This window comes from Cryptosporidium sp. chipmunk genotype I, assembly GCF_004936735.1.
Source record: "Cryptosporidium sp. chipmunk genotype I strain 37763 chromosome Unknown contig_25, whole genome shotgun sequence".
Lineage (NCBI taxonomy): Eukaryota > Apicomplexa > Conoidasida > Eucoccidiorida > Cryptosporidiidae > Cryptosporidium > Cryptosporidium sp. chipmunk genotype I.
Window position 1 is genome coordinate 163,399 of NW_027125608.1, and position 23,987 is coordinate 187,385.

The 23,987-nt window shown below is 30.2% G+C and overlaps 3 protein-coding genes across 3 annotated transcripts; 2 read left to right on the forward strand and 1 right to left on the reverse strand.

The window, feature by feature from the left end:
- Window positions 1–45: 45 nt before the first annotated feature.
- Window positions 46–531, reverse strand: ELE39_002290 (N-acetyltransferase subunit ARD1; the record flags this gene model as incomplete). The annotated part of the gene is made up of 1 exon (XM_067345140.1): window positions 46–531. The coding sequence occupies one exon, from the start codon at window positions 529–531 to the stop codon at window positions 46–48; it is 486 nt and encodes a 161-aa protein (XP_067200676.1).
- Window positions 532–1,315: 784 nt separating this feature from the next.
- On the forward strand, window positions 1,316–6,823 carry ELE39_002291 (uncharacterized protein; the record flags this gene model as incomplete). The annotated part of the gene is made up of 1 exon (XM_067345141.1): window positions 1,316–6,823. One exon carries the CDS (start codon window positions 1,316–1,318, stop codon window positions 6,821–6,823), a length of 5,508 nt encoding a protein of 1,835 aa, XP_067200677.1.
- Window positions 6,824–7,795: 972 nt separating this feature from the next.
- Window positions 7,796–23,632, forward strand: ELE39_002292 (large low complexity; the record flags this gene model as incomplete). Its single annotated transcript, XM_067345142.1, has 1 exon — window positions 7,796–23,632. The coding sequence occupies one exon, from the start codon at window positions 7,796–7,798 to the stop codon at window positions 23,630–23,632; it is 15,837 nt and encodes a 5,278-aa protein (XP_067200678.1).
- Between the last annotated feature and the right edge of the window lie 355 nt (window positions 23,633–23,987).

Genomic DNA, 23,987 nt, shown 5'->3' on the forward strand with positions numbered 1-23,987 from the left:
AAATTAGTCTTAATACATCAAAAAAAAAATATTCAATTCCATTCTTCACAAAGCTTTATTTTGAGAACTTTCAAAGTAAAGCTTCATGAAATATGCATCTTCCTTATCAGCATAATACTTGGCTTCTATACTATCTACCTTGTAATTTAGAGCCTTTTGATACAAGTTCTTTGCAGTTTTATTAGAGACCCTTACATGCAAACTGCAGTATGGAACATTATACATACTCCGCATTCCATGGTGGTTTTGTGTAAGGAGCTTCTTCGCCATCCCAAATCCTCTATGCGTTCTTAAGACTGCTATTGACGTAATATGGCCATGCAAGGAATTTGAATCTTCTTCAATCTTCCCAAGAACGTACCCTACAGATTTGTTTGGGTCATTTGAATCGGTTGCTATATCTAAAAGCTGTGGCCAAGTCATTGAGTGATAATAGTAATATTTAATTTGGTAGTTTTCTGGCAAACAGTACAAATTGTTCTGTTGTATTGTGAACACATCATCTATTGTGGCTCTTCTAATACAAGCCATTCCTCCAAAATTTTGTGTCTATTTAGTTTCTTTATTAACCCTTAGTTCCTAATTTTTTTTGCCCCCTTTTTTTTCGTATTTTATTCCTCCTTGCTTTTTTATTTTACATTTACTAATTTTATGCATTTTTTTCCTTGTTTTACTATTTTATTTTTATCGAAAAGGCGCCAAATGCTTCCCGCTTCGAGAAAGGTTGAGTTTCGACTAAAGGGAAATAAAAGGTTAAGTAGTAGGTAGGAGAGCCAGTTAAAAGAAAGAGAAGTGAGGTGAAAGAAAAGGAAATATATTGCGCAGAAATATACGTAATAGTCAGTTGTACTTTTTTGTGTGATAGCATTCTTAAGAAGTTTATTTAGTCACTATTAGAGAATTGTAGTAATAAAATAAGAAAGCAAATAGGGTTTTGGATAAAGCAAGGACGGGTAACTTTAATGGTTGAGCATTTTTAGCCTAACGAGAGAGTGTCTTGGTCAAGCATAGGTTTATGGTTGGCTAATTTTATTCTGTTATTCTATAGAATTCAAACTGAGCAGGGACTTTAATATTGACAAGGGCGAAAGCCCATTTATATATACATTAGTACCATATGTACATATAATTATACATTAAATGTTGGTAAAAGAAGCCAGAAAGGTTTAATTAGAGAAAGCTTTAAGAATTCAAGGCAATCTTTGAATGAAATTAATATTTGTTTTAATATGCTGAAATGCCTTTTTAACGTAAAAAAAAGAAAACAAGAGCAAATTAATATTAGCGAGTCTTATATATAAAAGAGCAATTTAAGATGTCCAAGAGCAAATATGAGGAGGAGTGGGAGGAGAAATTTGCAAAAAATATAGAAGTTAGCAAGATTAGTAGTGACATTAGTGATATTCTTTACGATATCGAAAAAAGTTGTCTGAAGCCTTTAATATACTTTTTAAAGTCAATTCCTTCTGGGTTCGCTCCACTCCCACTGCCTTCTCTGGAAGCTATTTTGGAGCATAGTGAAAATGAGTATGTTACGTCTTCATTTGGAGTTGAGAGAAGTATAGAAAGTGAAATTCGGAACTTGGGAACTAATTTCTGGTTCGATATGGTTATGAGCAATGGATCTGGACCATTCAATTCTAAACAAGTTAGCTCTCATGTTCCAAACGTGTTTAACCATTGCTTAGTTAACCAGCTTAAACTTGCTACTGGTAAGGATGATTCAAAGGCAAATGATAAAGAGAGCAAGCCAAGCTACGAAAATAACAATTCTAATCACCTCAAGGACGATGGTATGAATCATGGAAATGACCAAATTAAGCAAGAGGATGAAGATTTACAAAAAAAGAATAAAAAATTTAAGATTGTGATTTCTCTACAGCAAATGTTACATATTTACAGAATTGGAGGAATTAATAATGAAAATGTATGGACAGCTTTGTTTGGAACACAGATAATAGATCACCAAGGTGATAAAGTAATCATTAAGTATATTATGCCTTCTTTTCTTTCAAACAAGATCTTAATGGATGCATATACAAACATTATTCAGGTTTCAGAGCCTCAAAATAATTCAATGCAAATTTACATGTACTGTAGAAACATTCTAAAGCATTTTTGTACTGATATTATTTCTCCGAGGATACTTATCCATGCAAATATATTCCTATTATGGAACAGCACATTGAAGGATTTTTTCAATAATAAAACATATGATAAGTTTCTCTCAGATATTTTTAGTGCATCTTCAGACGACTCACCAAATGCTTCAATTAACTCAAGCACTAGCCATAAAAGCCCTTCTGATAGTGTATTTTCTCTATATGCAGGTCTATTAGGAGGAACATTGCCAAGCTTGCTTTTACTTAAAGTACTAGAGGAAGAATTTGCAAAGTTTAGTGTACTTACTCACTTTCTGATTCGAATTTTTGGCTATTTAGACAGAAATAGCTGTCATGTATTTTCGAACTCACCAGATCTGAATATTACAGCTTTGCTGTACTTTTATAAGTGCGTATTCTTTCCCCTATCTTCATCATTTACAGCGGCTTTATTAAATATAATTACAGTTGAGAGAGATTTCTTTGTCCAGGCTTCTCTCAGAAGCTTATTTTCTCCAAAGTTGAGTGACAAAAACGTATTCGATTGTATCGAGAGGATCGAGAGTAGTGAGAAGGAGATACTGGAAATGGATGAAGCTGATGATGCTGAGGAGATTATACTAGGAGCTTTGAGAGGATGTGATAGAGGAGCATCTTTGATTAAGTGCAGAAAGGAGACCCATTTTTTTATTGATATGGATACTATTTACAGCAATTTAATGGCTGATAAGTTTTCTGGGAAAAGCTATAATAGGGTTTTATTCAATGTAATTAACAACATTATTTTAATAATGAGTAACAACTCAAGTAATAAGATTTTTTTAAAAAGGACAAACACTTCAGACATTCATGAGGACTACTTGATTTCTAGACTTGGAAATACTTCGTATAATATATCTTCTTCATCGTCTTCTTCGTATTCGTCTTGTTTTTTGGACGCTAAGCCTAGTATAACACGAACTCCGAATTTTAAGATTGAGAAAAAAGTTACAGGCTTAAATAGAACGTCAAGGACAATAGATCCGTTTAGAGACATGGAAGAGAATTTGTTAGGTTTAAATAAAAGTTTTAGGATTTCTGGGTTATTTTGGTTTCCACAGGAAGAAATTGATCAAACAGTGTATAAGAATACAGTAGAGGAGCCATTTCTAAGAGGGACTTTATACTACTACTACAATAGACTTGAGGGTTTGTTTGGGTTTTTAGATTTGAAACAAAGCTGTATGCTAGTTAACAGTATTTTGTTAGAGGAAGAGAAGAGAGTTGTGAAAATCTTTCCAAAAAGATCTCATACGGGATTTTTTAAACTATTAGAGAGTGTATTGTTTTACTTTTTATCCAGAAAGCTTTTGGAGTCTTACAGACAGAGTATTTGTGGTATAATATTTCTAAGTAAGAAAGAGTTGAATGGCAACGATGAGGGATTATTAAATAGAAATGATAAGACTTTAAAATTTAATTCTCTATTCAAAGGAAGCATTAGATCTTATATTAATAATGATAACTACTGTGCTTTGAGATCAATTTACTTGTTATTCCTCAAAGATACTTTGAGATCAAACTCTCATAATATTTTGAATAAGATATTGATAAAATCTGAGATTTGCAACCATCACAAGAAGTTAGAATTTCCTATAGGAGATTTTCAAATGGATATTTCAAAGCTATCGAGTTCAATAGGGACAAATACAAACAATTCAAGTGGGTCAAACAATAAAGCGATTTCTGTTTACTCATCTAGACAGTCTTGTTTTGTATATTTAGCTTATGTAATATATGAATCAATAATTGAAGATATCACAAAAGTAATGAATATTGGAAATGACTTATTAAAAGGTGAGAAGAATAGTTCAATAAGAATGAGCGATAGATTTCTTAGTATCCAGATAATACTTTCAATGCTAAAAAGATATAGAAGATTTGTCAAGATTTCTTTTGAAAATGACAAAGCATTAAAAAAGATTATACATAGAGCATTTTATGACGGACTGATATTGTATCTCCAAAGCTCAATTTCCCCAAACAATTACAGTCTTGTTTTATTCATGCTTTCAGTATGGATAACTTCTTTTATTGACAATAGGGTGATTCAAATTCACAGCATTTTTTCGTTTTTCAATGATGGAATGCCAACAACTTTTAAAATGGACTCTACTGGTGGGTTTCCAACTGGTTTTCAAGGAAAACCATTACTACACAAGAAATCAACTCTAAGAGTTTTTTCAAAATTTGTGTTTAATTGGTTTAACAAATTCATCGTAAGTGGGTACCTAAATTACCAAGAATTGTATGAAATTGAAGAGATAATTTCTATTGCAGTCTCGATTATTGAGAAGACTCTTGAATCGAAAGAATTTTCGAAAATTTGCAATATTCTCATTAACAACATAATCAATAGCGTATCTCTCATCAAACTACTTCCAAACTTTGAAGTCATTATCTCATTATACAAGGATAGATTATGTAAAAGATTACTCAATATTAATATTTTGGGCGCCAGTTCTAATTCGACAAGTGTGCGGGAAATTGCATGCATGGGTTTGCAAGTTTGTTTGGAGCATTTTGTGTTACTATGTTTGGAAAAGAGTAGGGGAAGGGATGGTGACTTTAATTATTTTGGTGGGGAGACGGGGATTAGTGACTTACTTACAGCAATAGAGAACGATAGAAGTTGTTGGATGGAGACATTTCCAGGGAATTTGAGCGTAGAGGGTTATGCGGGTGAGAATTTAAATAAGTCTTATTTTGAAAATGAACGAATAATTGGAGATTCTGTGAATATATCGCTAAACAGTTTGAAGTTGTTGCTTGAGGATTTCTTGCGATCAATGTTTTCCAGAAGGAAAATAAAAGATGAATTTCAAGTATTTTTAACAAGTAGTTTTAATTGGAGAAAAATGAGTAACTATGTGTTAGCTCCAGTAATCATGAACAGATCAACTTTTAATAATGAGATTGGCCAGAAAGCCAGTTCTGTGGAATTTTTGTCTTGTTACAGTAATAACAATAGGCATTATAAAGATATTAATATACCGGAAAAGATTAAGAAAGAAATAGCAAGATTTGAATTGGAATATAAGAAGGAATTTCCCCACAGAAAGATTAATTGGCTGTGGGAAAATGGGTTTGCAGTTTTAGAAGCAAAGGGTTTTAAGGCAAGAGTTTTAGTTGGGGAAGAAAAAGATGGTAATAAAAAGGAATTTATAGGTGAATTATTTAACTTTACAATAATTTCTTCTTTGTCAGTTTCGATAATTCTGCTAAGAATGGGGGAATTGAAAGAAGGTCAGGAAATTACTTTGGGAGATTTAGTTAATCAGATTTGCTTGCCAATGCTTGAGGTTGCAAGAGTTTTGTTAAGTTTGTCTCTTTCTAGTCAGAAATTGGTCAAAGTTTTTGAGAATAATGATCATTCTAAAATAGAGATTCAAATAACAAAAGAGAAAGTTATTCATTGGAACTCTTGGTTAAATAAGGATACAATTTTTGTTCTATCTGATTTAGTTATCCAAAATTACGGAGACTTTACAATATTTAATAGAAAAATTCAGTTATGTCCCAAATTACTTTCGAAAGAGTTATTTTTACAAAGAGGACCTATTCACGACTATTATTTGAAGTCCACTCATTTTAATGAATTATTTCAAGATTTCGATTTTCTTAAACACCATGAATTTTTTCAAATTCCTAACTTTGATAATTGTTTTAGGAAAATTTACCAAGTTCAATATCCTTGGAATGCAGATTTTATCTTAGACGATGATAAATACGAGGATTACTTTAACTCCATGTCAAATATGATTGGATCTGATGATTTGTTTTTTTCTGTTATTCATTATGATACAAATAACAATGATGATAAAAGTGATATTATTGGTAATTGCCACGAGTTTAATGGTAATTGTGATTCATTTGAAAATTCTCAATTCAATACTAGCAGCTTTATTTACAGAGATAACTTTGGTATTTTATTTAATGAGTCCCATAAATTAGAAAACCTTAATCAATCAATGGTTCTTAAAAGCTATAAAGATTCTTTAGAAAATCAAAATACTAATACATTCACTAGTGTTATTATTGACAATGAAAATTCCCTAAAGAGTCTTCTTAACCAAGTTGACCTTTCTACTATTTTTAAAACTGGTACAAGTTTGAGTAATCAAAACCAGCTAAAAACTAACAATCACCATGATTTTGATTCAAAACATGAATCTGATGAAAATCCAAATAAAAAAAGATGTATTTCAAATTTTAATTGCTGTTCTCATTCAGCATGTAATGAAATTAAACCAAAAATCTCTTCTACTTGTTCAAATTTCTCGGTTTCTTCCTCCTCATCATCATCACTAATTTACATGGATCATTCTATTAATGGTCAGCCTTTGAATGGCTATTTTTCTGGTATGATCGATATTGTATGTAAAATTGAATCCATTATTGTTCGACTTTTGAAAAAGTCGAAACAAAAAAGTTATAGTGAGATTTTGGATTTTTTACAAAAAACTTTTAATCATTCTGCTGATCATTTTCCATCAATTTCATCTATTGAAATGGCTTTAATTAAGCTTATTAAGCGTGATTTTATTAGATTTATATGTAAACATACAAATCAGCAATGCAACTGTAATGAAGTTTCTCAAAATATTCTATCATATAACGAAGTTAATTCTAATCATGCTAAGATATTCTCGCAAAACTCTATTTTTGAATACACAAACTAGAGTTTGTCATATATATTATGTTACTAATACAAATATATATTGATAAAGTATAAGTTCGAAATAATTAAAGTGAGAATCAGCTATTTTTATTTTGTTTATTATTTGAAAGCAAAAATAATAGTAGAATTCCCCTAACATTTATGGGAATTTGAAATATTCAAGGCTTTACTGCTAATAAATGAATAATAATACTCGTATTTTTGATTTATTTTTATTCAATAATCTCTAAATTCGAGTATTTGTCTAACTGGTCATTACAATTGGTAATAACTTCGCTTCTATTTGTCTTACTTTCTAAATTACTTACTAATTCTAGTCTTCTCAATTTAGATAAAATTTTGTCTTAATTTTTTTAATATTTTTATATTATTATATAAAATATGCATGCACACATTAATTGCCGGTATATAATAATTTTGTGTATCCAGAGGGGAAAATTAATGTGGGGGGAGTTTTTAAATAAATAGTTAAATTTGACTAAAAATTCAAATAAAATTGAAGATAATTTTTTTTTAATATAAAAAGAAGAAATAGATTAAAGAAGATAAAAGTTTAGTATTTTGAAATACTTTATATAAATACAATTCACAATCTGTTTAATAATGCAGGGAATGTAGATTTTGAAGAAAGTTAGATATATTATTTGATTTTTAGTAATTTTTTTTTCTTCAACTTTTAAAAATACTATTAACTTAATAGAAAAGCTATAAAGTCTAATAAATTATCAAGAAGATTAGTATTAAGAACAGAGAGTTTTAGAAAAATTTAGAAATTAACTGGGAAAAGGAAGGAGGGAAAGAAAGAACAGGTTTCTTTTATAATTTTAATATAAAGAGTAATATATTTTAAATGATATGGTGGCATAAATAAACTAAGTCCATATAAGCAATAATTAACTTATATTTAATATAAAATTAAACTGGATTAAATTATATAGAAACATATGTAAATGATATATAAATAAGTTGAGAAATGTTGGAAACTATACTACAAAGACTGCTTGGAAGGTATTTGGAACCATATGTATATAACTTGAGTCGTGAAAACTTAAGGCTTGGAGTATTGTCAGGAAATTTGGTGTTAGAGAATTTGAAACTGAAAGAGAATCTTGGTGATATTTTACATTTACCATTATCGATAGTTTCCGGTCAAATTGGTCATGTTTCTATTACAATACCATGGACTTCTTTAGGCTATAAACCTTTAGTAATAAAACTCAAGGAGATACATGTGGTAGTAAGACCAAAAGATTATGGAGATGTAGATGAAGAGACTTTGAGAAAGGAGCTCAGGGAAGCAAAAGAAAAGTTGATAGAATTTAAAGAGAAGCGTTTAAATGAACGTTTTTTGAATGGTGAGTTATCCAACTCAAGTAATAATCCGAATGAAGTTCCAGAAAGCGCAGGACAATCTGTAAAAGAGGATGGAAAGGAGTTGAATGTTGGTAAGGATTCTCAATCAGCAGGAGGGCCAGATGACGCACATAATTCAGCAAATGGAACAAATTTACTTTGGAGAATAATTAAGAAGATTGTTGCAAATGTCCAATTGGAGATTCAAGATATCCATGTATGTATGGTAGGGTTTCAATCAAGTGATGATAAGCTTTTAATAAATCATTCAAGAAGTACCAGAAGCGATATTATTATGGGAGCAATGATTAGATCAGGTTTTGTAGTGACCACGGATTCCTCAGGTAATCGAGATACAAGTTCCCAGAGCTCAGAGAGTCAAAGGTTGGATGATCCTAACGCTCTGTATAAGACGATTGAGATTAATGAGGTAGGGATTTATATTGGCCAGTACTTTCCCAACTCGTTTAATTTTAAGTCTCCAAATGAAGGAGGCTTGATAAATTTCGATTCTGAATCGGCTACTGGACATCATCATCGTAATCCTCACCATCATCGTAATCCTAATCCTCATAGCCATCATTCGCGTAGTAATAGCCCTAACCGAATAAAGAGCGAGAAAGCCACCTATGAAATGGTCAATATTGTGAGTGTTAGGAATAAGTTACTGGAGGCTTATGATAAGAAGAGTATGAGTGATAAAAGAGTGGTCCAAGCCTTGGAGTCGAAGTATTTGTTAATATATGATGAGAATGATTCTCAAAAGAGCTTGGGTGCTTGGAGACTTGAATACATCTTGAAGCCTTTGACATTTCATCTAAATATTTCTCACTCTCCTGTGAATAACGAGCTTAAGGGAATACTCCAAGTACACAGTATAACTGAGCATACAATCATATTAAGAAGAAGCCATTTAAGACCAATAATTTTTAGTTTACAAAGTTTAAATGAGAGACAAGAAAGGTACCGTGAAATTTTGATGAAAAATTCGCATCTTGTTAATTTGGATCCAGTTTCTTTAAAAACAACAACCCAAGATGAGTATATTTCTTTGTATTCAAGAAAGTTAAGATTAGAAGCTATTAGGTTATATAATAATGAAGGTGATGAGGCCAATTTTTTTGGAGTTGTAGTTCAACCCTTAAATGAGGAGGAATTATCTAGGCTACAAATTCTGGATGACGTTTTGAGTGTCAGACATATAACTAAATGGAGGTGTAAGGCCAGAGAAGCTATTAATAGGATTATAATTGAGGCATCATCCAGAAAAAAGCTAAGAAATATCTCATCAGACGCCAAATCACTTCAAATGGAAAACGGAAATCTCATAGTTAATAGTGTATCATCAGGGGGGGTCTCTAGGGCTGATAAGGAAAGGCTTAGTGCAAGTTCTTTGGTTATTGGATCCAGAAAAGGTTCTGAAAGTAGTAGCAGCAATACTTCTTGGACACAATGGGCAATTGGAAAGATTATTGGAACTGGAGGAGTCTCTCATAAGGAATCTAGCTTGGGAGTAGGAGGAGATATGTCATCGTCTCCAAGTTATATGATGCATCAGAGGGGAATATATTCAGAGGGTGATTTTACGGTATCCTCAAGTAATGGATTAATCACAGAAGAAGAAATGGATGTAATAATGACAGCTGTGACAAATGAAAAGTACTTTGAGAAGATTGAGACTCCAACCAAATTTTCAATAACTTTTGGATTGGCATATTTTGGTATAACAGTATTTGATGATGTTACTAAGCCTATACTTGACGATATTAAGTCAGATCTATCTACTGATTTCTACAATCAAATGAATGTTAATGATATTAATACAAATAGGAATATTAATACAAAGTTTATGGAATCTATTCCAAATCCAGTTATAGACTCAGCATATTTATCTTTAAAGCTACACGAGCTATATATACAGTTTAATATACAATCAGTAATTGATAGGAATGATAAGGATTGCTATGATTGGAATTTTTCAACTTATATCAATAATTTATCTCTTTATCACTTTAAAAAGAAAATCCTCTTTTTTAATAATAACAGTAATGGAAGTGAGATAAAGATGGGTAGTAAAGGATTTAAAGATGTTGAAGAAGGGAGTAATAGTATGGAGAGTGGGAGAGGAGAAATTAAAACTCCTTCTATTTATAACTTGGGATCTATAATACGCACAATTTCTAGAATAGATTCAAAGAACACAGCAAGTAACGATAAAGGAAATGGCATAGGTCACCAATACATTGGAAGCAATCAAAAAAGAAAAGTTAGTAGTAAATCTTCAATATTTCTATACTTTACTCATAATGTGAGTCAGGAGGGGAATTCTCTCAAGTTTGTGTTGAAAGTAAGTCCATTGGAGATTTTCATTACCCCACATTTTGTTTGTGACATTTATTCTTTATTGTATTTATATAATTCTGTGATAATTATTCCTGATAAGATTCGAAAAGAAAGGGAGGATATTCTGGATTCAGTTTCCAAAGTTGAAGGTCAAGGAAACAATAATGAAAAGGAGAGGAATTTTTATCATAATAATAGACGAATTAGTGGTGTGAATCCAGATCAAATAGAAGATTCTGATGAGTTTGTTGAGAATCTTTTGGAGAAGAGTCATAATGTAAGGTATTTATCGCCAAATAATTCATTTCCGGATTATATACACTTCGATATAGAGATATCTTCTCCAATATTTCACATAATATGTAGTGATTTTGAAGATCAAGCCAATTCCTTATCATCAATTCAAATTTTTCTTGGTAATTGTTATATTAACACGAGAACTATATGTGAACTTAATAAGTTGGATATTTCAGTGGAATTCTCCAATACTCAAATCAAATATCTTAATTATTTGAAGAAGAAAAAGAGTTCAAAGCTAGATAATGATTTAAGCAAGCTAAATTCAAAATCTGAGATTTTGAATATAGGGTTAGATAATTCTCCAATAAATGAATTAAAAGAAGAGTCTGAATCAATAATAGAGGGTTTGGAGCTGAAAAAAGAGTTTACAATTCTACATCCTATTCCAGTTTTACTAAACACAATCATTTATAACCAAAAAAAGGAGGAGATCAGCTCAGATAAGGACAATCTTTCGATCATAATCAAATGTAATCTACAGCAATTTATTTTGACGATCAATGATGATACAATAAAGTATATGATGCATATTCCTTTGTCTTTCTATAATTCTTTGTCTTTACCTATGGTAATGGGGTACTATTATCTTCCACCAGATACTTTATATATAGGAAAGCTTTCAAGATTAAAGAAAGGTGAAAAATTAACGAAAGATCACCAATCAGGAAAGAAAAAGTCTCTGAAAAAATTAAAAGTATCTGACAATCATTTAAATTTTCCCGATGGAAAGAGCTTGTCTCCATCTTTAAAGCCAGATGTTTTATTAGTTAATGGTATTGGTGGTGAAGATTCTAAGGGAATAGAGCATAGCAACATTATAGAAGGTCAGTCAAAAATTGCCAAGAATGTACTTATTTTGATGAACAAGACAATGAAGATTGAGTGTTTTATCAAGTCTGATATCTTTAGTTTTACAATTCTTTCAAACGATGGAGAAAATGATTTGGTTCAGGGATCAATTAAAGGAATTTCAAGCTACTTATCTTTTGACTCTACGGACTCAATCTACCAAGGAAAGATCAATCTATACAGAGCCTTATTGTACTCTTCATTCACCAAAAAGCCGCTACTGCTTACTGTTTCTGAATACGACCCAGTAATTTCTGATATTTCTGAAATTTACAGCAACTTGGACAAGAAACATCTAATTGCTGTGAATGACTCTGAACAGAGCCAGAGCCAATCCTGCAGAGACCCTGAATATAATAATTGCTCGAGCTCTGAACAGCAATCATTTGAAAATGACAATGCATTTGAGGATGCTGTTGAAGACTATGACAGTACTCTTGACATCTTCTTTTCATATAATGGGAATAATATTGATGAAGATTTACTAGAGTTTTCCGTAGTATCCTCTCCTATAGAATTTTATTGGGACAAGCCTACGATACTCAGCTTGATAGACTGTATAAAGTCTTACCAAAAAGAGGTTTCACAAATTGCTCAATTCCACTTGGAAACTATGAATAAGATATACTATTTAAACAAGTTCTACTTTACTTGTATTGAGGGGGGTCTGGTGAGTGATCATGAAATTACATCTATATATGGTAGTACTTTCAGACTTTGCGATCTTGATTACTATGGGAAACTTCAATTTATGATTAATATGAGACAGTTCCTAATTCAGTCAGAGGTTGAAAATGAGGAAACTGTTATTGGAGTGCATAAAGATAAAGGAGAGCAGGGTTTATCTTCAAATGATGATATTGATTTATTACTACAAGAGTCCAAAAATAAAGCAAGATTATTTGAGGATCGAGAATTAAAGAAGGAGCTAATGTACATATTATCTAACTTACAGAACCAGAATAGTTGGATTCATTGTATTATTTTAATGCCACCAAAGTTTACTTTTTTACATATTCAAAGAATTTACTTGTTAGTGCATGATTTGTATTTATCATCAAAAAGCTCCAATAGCGATATTAACAAAGAAAATTCTCTTGAATCTATCATCGAAAGTTCTTATTTAAGTCCAACTTTAAGCAAAATTTCTTTGAATAAAAATAGAAAACGTTTTACTTCAGCTTCCAATACTAACACAAACTTGTTAGATAATAATTACTACAATGACCAAAATCAAAGTAAAACTAGTAGTATTGACGATAATCCTTCATTGGATTCTTCGCATTCTTCAGTATACTACTTTAGCAATGATTATGACAATTATTATCAAAATTGGATGTCTTCTGGCTTATATAATTCAGAATTAGATGATTTGTCCAATTTCAATATTGAAAGTGATAAAGTTGGATTACCAGAATTTTATTTTAATACTCTTCAGTCAAAGAATAGAGGATCTTCTTCAAGTAAAGATGATAAGTCCATAAATGCTAATTCTTCCAAAAACAAGAACCCGAAGATTAAACTAACCCATATTATTAAAGGAGGATCTTTGTCAATGATTAAAGATGAGAAAATTTACATTACAGCAGGAGTTAATAATATTTGTGTTTGTATGGATATATTTAGTACTGGTGATAAAATGATAAAGATTTCAGTAAATAACTGTTCTCTTACTATTAATAACAAGTGTATTTTAACAAGACATTGTAATTCTGATTCTGAGAATTTGAATGAAAATAATCCACTTTTACTTATGTATATTAACTTGTACAATAACAATAACAAAAATAGACCTCTTAGAGACTCTCAAGATACGTCCAGAAATGAACTTAATATAGCTTTAAAGTGTTACATGGATTCTATATGTTACATATTATATTCCAAGGATGTTTTAGAGTTTGTTGAGTATATAAATGATGGAATTTTAGATACTCTAATCAGTAAATCTTATAAAGTTGCTAAAGATATGACAGCAAAAAAAATCCTTTTATATTACTTATCTATAAGTAATTCAATAATAAAGTTACCGGAAAATCACCAAGGGTGTAATATTTCTCAAAATATTCAAAATAATGTTGAAAGCTATTTAAATCCTATGGATGTTTTTGATGAGACTTTAAGTAGATATAAGGATACTTTACAGGATCTATTAGAAGAAATATATTTAGATTCAAAGAAACTATTTGTTGAGACGAGAAATCAGAAAAGTCATGTTAAAAATAAGTCAACTAAAAGCTTGAATTCAAAATCATCAAGTAATGCTGAAAATACAGAAATATCAAATTATATATTATCTAGAGTTAATAATAGAGAATCTCTTTTTCTATTAGAAAAGTCCATTTCAGATTATCCAAGATTCAAAACTATATTATATGACGTGGAATTATTTGATGGTACTCAGTCTTATTGCGAAGTTAGTACTAAAAATATTAAAATATATAATAAACTTGTGGATAATTCAAAATTGATTCAAAGATTCTACAATATTTCAGAGGAAGAAAAAGAAGAGAAAGAAAATTCGTTATTTCAGCCTTCAAGTGAGAAGATTTGGACCATTACGTTTATAATTAACAAAGGAGTTTTGGATATTATTGAAAAGGATGGAGGTTCTGAGTCAATTCAAGGAAGAGTTTTGCCAGATTTGAACGCATCAATTGAATTTGGATCTACAAGGAGTTTTCCAGATATAAGTATTAAAAGAATACTTTGCAATTTACAGACTTTGAACTACTCTAATGATGGCTTTAATGATAATATCTCTCTATTAAATGTAAATATGTCTCCTTTGGAGCTCAGCTTATCTCGTCAACAACTTACTTTTATTTTCAACGTAATTGCAGAGAACATTTTGAATAGAAGCAATCAAGAAAAAGACTGCTCAACTTATAATGCAAACTTTAAGCTTTCATCTCACTTACAAGATACTATTATAAGTAATACTATTAATAGTGATAATATTGTAATGCAAGAGGAAACTTTTGTTAAAAGAGCTGGTAAAAGAAATATATTGGTTAATGTAAGATTGCCAACTTTGTCTTTAGAAACGTCATTTGCACATGTAAACTATTCAGAAGAGGGGGGTTTTGCAAGTACTTCTCTTCCCCTATTATTGGTAAAGCTTATAGATTGTGAAATCAGATCAAGAATACTATGTATTGGAAATAATGATGATCATTTTACTAGTATTACTATTACTTCCAAAAAGTACCAATTTGATGACATTCGTTTGACAAGTAACTTGAGGTTTAGAAGAATAATTCACGGATTCACTTTAGGAAATGTACTGTGTAATGAGACTTTAAACTTGAATGATACAGGAATATATCATGATAATAATAACGGCAATTGCAATAACTCAATTAAAGACACTGTGAATAAAGTGAATGAAAGTCTCAATAAAGAAAAATGTTCTATACAATTTGTTTGTCAGATTTCAAATAATTATGGTAATCATATTTTACTCAAAGCCTTTAAACCTCGGGCATACTTTGGATTTAATTGTATTATCGACTTTTACTATTACTTATCTCATAGTTGGAGATCTTCAGCATTTTCCAAATTAGTGCTTAGTGAAGATCAGTCATCTTCTAGTTTAAGTTCTTCAGAAAATTTAAGAAATAGTGATTCTAAAGAAAATGACAACAATATATTGTTAACAAATCTGGAATTCAAGACTTCAGAATCATCAACAAGTCGGTTTTTCAGAGATAACAAAGAAAATATCATTAAAGAATTTGAGTCATTGTTGAGTGAGATTAATGAGAAATCAGTTTTTAAATTTGAGTTCAAATTAGAAATAGAGAATGGAGTCTTTGGATTTACAAGTCATCCTCAAAAGAGAATTATTAATACTGAAAATTCTCAATTTCATCATAAATTAATACTTATATGGGAAACTAACATTGATTGTAGTATAACAACTTATAATAATGAGACAATTATAAGAAACTTAAATCTTTTAAACAGCTTGGTATACTTTACAGAAATTGAGAATTATGAATTTAATAAAAAAGAAGAATTTGAAATTTCGAGTTCACAATTAACAAGTTCGAATACGTTCTCAAATAGTTTATTAAAACCAATTATTAATATGGACAAAAATCGACTATTATATCTACCAATAAATTATGAAATACCAAGAATTTCGAACGATGATAAGAAAATTGTTATAGCGGAATCATTCAATATATTAACAAGTGGTAAATATTTAAGTAATATAAAAGATATTCCAGACATATATACAACTTTAATATCTTTAAGTGAACTTATATTTCTAATTAAAGTTGATGATTTGAATATTTCAATTTCTCCTCTTTTATTATCAATTCTATTCGAAATCGCAAAAAATCTATTTTCAGATGGTCCAACAATTTCTCCATTATATACTTCAACATTAAAAAGTGATTCAGTACCTGATAAGGATGAGGAGGATTTGGTTAAGCAAGAATCAGAGCATGATGTTGAGGAGAGTAAATCAATAATTAAGACTTTAGGTCCTCCTCCAATTCGTAGAATCTACGATTTGAAGATAAGCTTGGATAAATTTAGTATCAATTTAATTAGTGACCATAATAGAGGAGAAAGAAAATGTCATGATTTTTGTTATTATAAAAAAGAGTTAGGGTATCTTCCAGTGTTGAACTTGGAAATGTCTATACCTGAATGGAGAATTGAAATAATACCAATAAAAACAAATCATACAGTTAAGGATGCGAGCCTGAAGATAAGTATATTGGATATTAATAATCAAATTTGGGAGCCAATTATAGAGAAATGTATATTTTCTGTATATTATTTTTATGATCATTTAATTCTGTATGATCCATATGTTAAACCTTACAAGAAATCGCACAGAAAATATCTTCATTCCACTTTTTCAAAATCTGTTTTAATTAATATAAAGCCAAGTATAATTGACGCTTTAATGTTATATTATAACTATTATTATGGATTTGAGGATAAGCAAGATTCCAATATTTCTCAAAATTTCCATAAAAGATTATTTCAAGATTATAATTTATCAAACGTTAGAAATTTTAATGACGAAATAAAAATCGGTACTAGTTATCGTAATAAGCCAGTTATTGAATTAATAAGTCTTTCAAAGCCTAGAGTTACTTTTCAAGAATCTGAGTTTAGAGATTATGATAATAATAATGATAATATGGATGATTTTATTAATAAGAATTCGATTAAATACTTGAATCTAACAGGATTTCCGTACTACTGTTTTGGGATCAAGGGAGACGGGATAATAGAGAGTGATGAATGGGAGTTTAATCTTAAACAGCTTTTTATGCTAGCTCCTTGCAATAATTTGAATAATATCGAGTTCAATTCCGATTCAAGTGTGGATTTGGACTTTCACCAATCAAATCAAACTCCAAAATCACGATCACAATTCAAATCAAAATCGTCTATATCACTTAAATACGTTAATAACTGTAATTCACAGATTCCTCTTCTCAGAGTTTCTCTTCCTAATGAATTATTTTGTATTTTCTCAGCTCCAATGGATATGGATATCTTAAGACTCAAAAGAGAGTTCAAGAATTTGGATATTGAGTTTATTATCCGAGTTCTGACGGTATATAGGTCTTATAATCTTGCTCATAACGTACTTAAATACTATAAAGATTTGAACAATCACGATGATTTATGTAATAAAGTACTTGGACCTCTTCCTAATGGTCTTTGCTTTACGCATTTTCAAAATAATATTGTATCAAGTGCAAGTATCGATACCATTATTCCATTCCATAATTTATATTACCTTAAAGGTAAAATATCAAAAATTAGTGAAACTTATAACCGATTGTTCTCAAATATTAACTTTGATTCCTATATTTTAGGAGGAGAGGAAGAAGAAGAAGAAGGGGAAGAAGAAGAGGAAGAAGATTATGATAATGATAGCGATGATGAAGAAAAAGATCAAGAGGGAGGAGATGAAGGCAACAAGGATGTAGAAAATTCAAAGCTTGAAAAAAGAATTGGAGGAAAAGAGCTCACTGTACAAACTATCTCTGCCATTGCCACCAGTACTAGTACTGCCACAGCCGCCAACGCCAATATTGCCACAACAGCCAACGCTAGCTCCCTAAACAAGTCGTTTGCGGAGTCAATTTCAAGATCCTTCTCCAAATCATCAATGAAATCCTTCCAAAATGGTATTAAGAGAAATTTGGAGAAAAAACTATTGAAGAAAACAGGAATTACTGTGGGAAAATCATCTAAAAAAAAACCTCCAAAAGAAAATGTTAACAATTCTAATTACGTGTACAAAAATGTTATTGGACAAGTAATACCAATCAATTCCCAAGAAAAATTATTTTGTCTCATTTCTAATAACCGAATTGTTAATAAAACTGGAATTCCTTTGGAAATCTGCTTTTTAAATGAAAATAATGTCCCAATACAATTATTTGATATTTCTAATATATCCATAGAAGAAAATTTAACCAATTTAATATTAAACCAAGAGGTACCAAATCATCATTCCAAATATAAAAATACCAACAATTATCAAAAAGATCAAAAACAAGTTAAAAAGTTAAAATATAACTCTGAGTATGTTACTGATAATCAATTAAATTATAATGAAACTAATTCGATACCTCAATGGCTAAATAATACTGATATTATTAATACAATACTAAACTCAATGTCTCAAATTTATAATAGAGAAAATGATATTCAAGATATACTGTTTGAGAATTCAAATAATATTACAAATAATAATAAAATTCAAAGAATTAAGCAGAAAAGATTTTACTACTCTTATTTTCTACCAAATAATCATATGATGTCAGTCCCTCAAGTTGCACTACTGAACAATCACTGCAAAGTTATATTTAGACCATGCATTATTGGACTTTTAGAGATATATAATATCCACTGTCAGTATAATAATGATAGTGACATTGATCAAATGTTATTTGATCAAGAAATATTTTTCAAGTATTCCAAACTAATGAATAATTATAATGATGAAAATATACTTAATGAAGAGTTCCATCAAATTACTTACGAACTTTTGAAAATATTTAAAACTTCAAATGGAGAATTTATCATTGACTTGTATTATTCTTTTTGGAATAATTTAATTAGCAAATTCACAAATCCAAACAATCAATTAATGGACCTTTCATATCTTCAATCCAGAGGATGGACACATTCTCCTATAGTTACAAATAAGAACCTCAATAGCTCTCTAACCCACTTTTGTAACTTATATCCAGATTTCAAGAATTATAAGAAATCTGAAAGTCACTATAAAGAAAATGCAATTTATTTTCAATCTTATACACAAACTTATCAATCTTTGTTCCCAGGAAATACATACATTAAAAACATCTTATTGTATCCAAGCTTTTCGTTGATAAATTTATCTCCAGCTATAATGGATATTAAGATTAAGTCATTAAATCAGAATCTTCTCCATAAATGCTCAAGTGTATTATTTAGACTTAAACCAATGCATCATTATAATATATATCAGCTTTCAAGTGAAATGAAATTACAATATAAGGTTAGAATAATGCTAGAGACCAATTCATTAAGTGAATTCGAATTTAATTCAAAGTACGGAAAAACTGATCATTTATTATATACACAGTGGTCTTCTCCTATGGATTTAAATTTAACAGATATAGAGACTCCTTTTACATTATACTGCAATAATAACTCAATTATTGACTTAAAATGTACTATAATTGACAAAATTAGTCAGAAATTACCAGCTAAAAATCATTTTGGTTTTCTTTTTGGTAGAATGCAGAATAACATTATCGCTTTAAGTTTGAGCACTTGGTTTATTAACAAAACAAATCATAATGTAGTACCAATTTCTGATAATTCACCCTTTCCTTATATTAATACAAAATCTGGAACATTTTTTTTAAATCATTCAAATAACTTGAGTTTTCAAGATGATTATAAAGAAAGTGACAAGGAATGTGAAAAAACAATGGGAATGGAAAGGAAAAACTTATCACTAAATTCCAAAAATAAGCAATCAGGTAAGAGCAAGCTTGGGGATGAAGAGAAAATCTTTCTTCTTAATAACAGGCACAATTACTTAAAGATATACTTTAATTCTTTTGACAATTTAAAAGAAAAGTATGGAGATATTGGCCAAAGAATTAATGATGAAATATATCTAAAGGAGGAAAAAGAGATTCTTGAAGTTATTAATAGCAGTGAAGCAAACATTTATAATAGTGGAGGAGGAAATAGAAACTATGATAACTCAAATTCAAATATTGGATTACTGGAAATTCCTCCGGTTAACGGAACATACTCTTTTCCTATAGTCAATGAAGGAAGAGTATACTTTTTCACAGTTAAAAGTAGCCCTTTATTCTATTACAATGATTTCTTCTGTTCCAGCAAAGTCATCACGATTTCCCCTCATATAATTGTCCAAAACAGTACAGATGATAAGTTCATTTGGAGCTCATTCATGTTTCCTTCAGGAAATGATGATCTTGAAAATGCTGATTTCATTTCACAAATTGACCCAAATAAACTTTTTCCAAGCTCAGAAAACACAGTAACTAGGAGATATTTAGGCCCAGTAGAGAAGGACTTTATCACTTCTATTAAAATCGAAAATCCAATCAACTGCATTTCATCAAAATCCAGCAAACTCAACAATAATCCACAAACTCTAAAATCAAAATCAGGATCTGGTATCATTATGGCACCTTCTTCAGTATCGGGATCTGGTTTAGAATCTTCTAGTAATTCAAATACATCAGAAAATAACAAAAGCATGATTAAAGACCAAAGTATTCTTTTATTTTTAAGTAGATATGTTGCCTCCGAACAAAAAGAGGATGAAAAAAACCAATCATTAACTGCTAGTACTAGTACTGCTACTGCAAGTAATACTATTAGCCTTAATAAGAATCCAAAATGGTCCCAGCCAATAGTAATTTCCTCGGAAAGTAACGGAATATTTTACATGCATATACCTAAAATGTACGGAAACCAAGTTCAAGACGGAATTATTGTTAATCCAAAGACTTATTGTATTGAAATTATTGCATCAAATGGATTATTTATTTTGAAAATAATTAATGATTTCTCTATTGGTAATAGATGGGATGGAGTCATTTTCACCAACTATTGTGATTACTTATCAAAGATTTATATAGAAACTTATCATTTTGAACATAATTTTGAGGAAAGAAAAAAGAAAAGAAAGCTTTCTCTTTTATCATCAGGAGGGAATCACTTTTCACCAGGACTTTTAACAATCGGAGCAAATAATAGTAATTTGTTTTCTGAGCTGAGTGATGATATTACAATCAGATATATAATAAGTAGTGGGCAAAAGAAACCTATAAAAATTTCATGGTCCTCTCCCTTTGTATATAGCTCAAGAAACTGCAGATTATATATTATTCCTAAGCTAGAAGACTCAGAATCAGCAGATCAAAATGAAGAAGGAATTGGTGGCTATGGAACTTCTGGGATATTAGCCTTTGACATGAATTTTAGATATAATCAAAATAATCCATATCAATCAAAAAGATATATTCTATCATTACCGGAATCTGACATACTTAAACTTTGTACAATTTATCCATATTTGAATCCTAGATACTTTTTGAATAAGAATGCAAAGAAAGGAAATGGTATGAACAATTATCCAATTGCTACTATTTCTATTACTGCTAGAAATAATGGGCTTTATATTGATATTCTTCCACCAAGAAACCACTCATCTTTACTATTGAATCTACTTGGTAATAAAATTAATAGATCAATCAAGAATGAACAAGATGATAATAAGGTGAAAAAGGATGAAGGAATCAAGGATTATAGTAAAATAGAAAAGGTTTATATTGAAGACTTATACCAGAAAAGGATCTACGAAATTAATAAGTTTGTGAATAATGATGTTTGGTCACTAATTTATACATACTATAGAAAGATTACGTTGGATATTTCTCAATTAGGAGTTTCAATAATTTCAGAAGAGAGACAAGCAGAAATAGTATACTTGGAATTAAGTACAATACAATTCAAAAAGCAGGAAAAGAATAGAAATGGAACAATAGAAACTTACAAGTTTGTAATAGGAGATTTACAGATTGATAATCAGTACATTTCATCAAATTCAAAGTTTTATGTAAATAACTCAAGTAAATTTTATGGATCACCAGGATTAGAAGAAGATGATTTGGATGATGGAAGCTCTTCAGAATTAGATAATTCAATGATTGTGGGCTCAAATGGAGTTGCACCTTACGTACTTTTAGCTAACAGATCAAACGGTGAAAAAGCTATTGAAGATGTGAGTCCTTTTATTACAGTTAAATGGAGTTGTTCAAATGCAAAATCACAATGGGAAACAATAATATACAACTTTGACTGTGAATTAAGTGACTTGGAACTAAACTTTGACTTTAATGTTTATAGGATTTTGAATGAATTCATGCAGGAATGTAGAAATGCGTCAAATAGACAATATATTTTAGATATTAAAAGTATTTTGTCAAAAGATCAAACACTAGAAGGAGTTGAACCAAATATGACTTTTTCAATTGAAAAGATAAAAATTGGAGCTTTAAATTTATATGTTTGGTGTTCTATTCCGTTATCAGAACTCAATTATATCCCAGAATGGTTTAGAATTGGACTTAGAATTTTAACAGTTTCAAACGCTTTGGAACTGAGAGGAGCTCCAATAAAATTAGAATCACACAATTTGGAGAATTCTATTGGTACTATTCAAAATATTGCAAATGCTTTTTATGAATATTATATGGCAGAACTGCTCTGGAGGATTGGTACAGTACTAGGACATAGCTCTTTTGTAAATATTCCACTAGTGCCACTACAAGTTGGTAAGAACACTTTAAATATGGCATTTTCAACAATTTCTATGGTAAATTCAAACATCACAAGCTTACTCTCAAATCTAACTCTAGATACAGAATACATAAATTCAAGACAGAGAGAATTACTTTACAACGGTTCGACAATATCTTCTACAAATTCTTTTGGAAATGCTCCAAAATTAATTCATGGGCAAAACTCCCAACAAGCTTCTAGCCTCCGTCAAGGCTTTGTCCAAGCAGGGCATAACCTTACTCAAGGTATACTTAGCCTGGGAAACGTGATTACTAAACCAATAGAAGGAGCACAAAAGAGCGGATTCACAGGATTTTGTACTGGATTAATTAAAGGAGTAACTTCTTCAGTTGTGAGGCCAATTGATCATATTGGACAAGCTTTAAATAACGTAATAGATGGAATTCAGGCTGAAGTAAACAAACCACTAGGGGGATATAAAGAAAGAGTTTATAGAAGAAGAATCCCGAGAATGCTTTACTCTCATTACAGTAAGATAGGAGATTATGAAATTCAGGACGCGTTACTTAGAAATATTATTGGACCAAAATTCGCAAGATATCTTGATCAGTACTTTATTATTCCAACAAATCATTACTCTATGCCACTTATTTTATTGATATTCCCAAAGACTATAGTGTTAATTAAATTAATGTCAAGCTTTTCAATTTGCGATCTTAGTAATGGTTCATCAACGAGCTTCGGAAATAGTATTGTTAGGGGAAATAGTGGCAGTTGTGGAAGCGGTAGTGGTGGCGGTATCGGTGGAATGAACTCTAGCTTTGGAATGGGCACCTCAAATGGAATAGGAGTTAGTGGCAAGGCAGCTGTTGGTGGAGGGTTTACATCAGGTTTTACCTCTTCAAGTTTTTCATCTTCCGGAAGAAATAACTTTTACAAGTCCCAAATTATTTGGCTAGTTAATATAAACAATATTAGAGAAGTAAAAGCAAGTTCTCATGGGATTCTCATTGAACTTTGCAACGAAAAAAGAGATACACTACAAATTCCAATCTGTAAATTTTCTTTAATTAAGAAAATTATTGTTGCCTTGGATAATTCTCAAAATAATGCGTCTCCTCACCTCATTTTTAAGAAATGAAGGGGAACGCCCATACCTAAAAAGTAACTTTTTTAATGACTATATTTACTTAAGTTTTTTTTTGTTTTCTACTTTCTGCTCAGTATTTTTTTCTAAACTATTTTTATAATACATGCACAAAAATATGATTTAATTGACACGCGTGTATTTTTAAATAAGCCTTTAAAAAGCCAATAAATCCAAACTTAATATTTATTAACCTATTATGGTTCGGTTTCTTTATTTTTTTTTTTAATCATTATATATATTGCGATTTTGTCCACATACCTAACTTTTACAGATTATTACCGCCCAATTATTGCATGCATGCAAGTGTGTTATCCACATTTAAAAAATTTATCAAATACATATATAA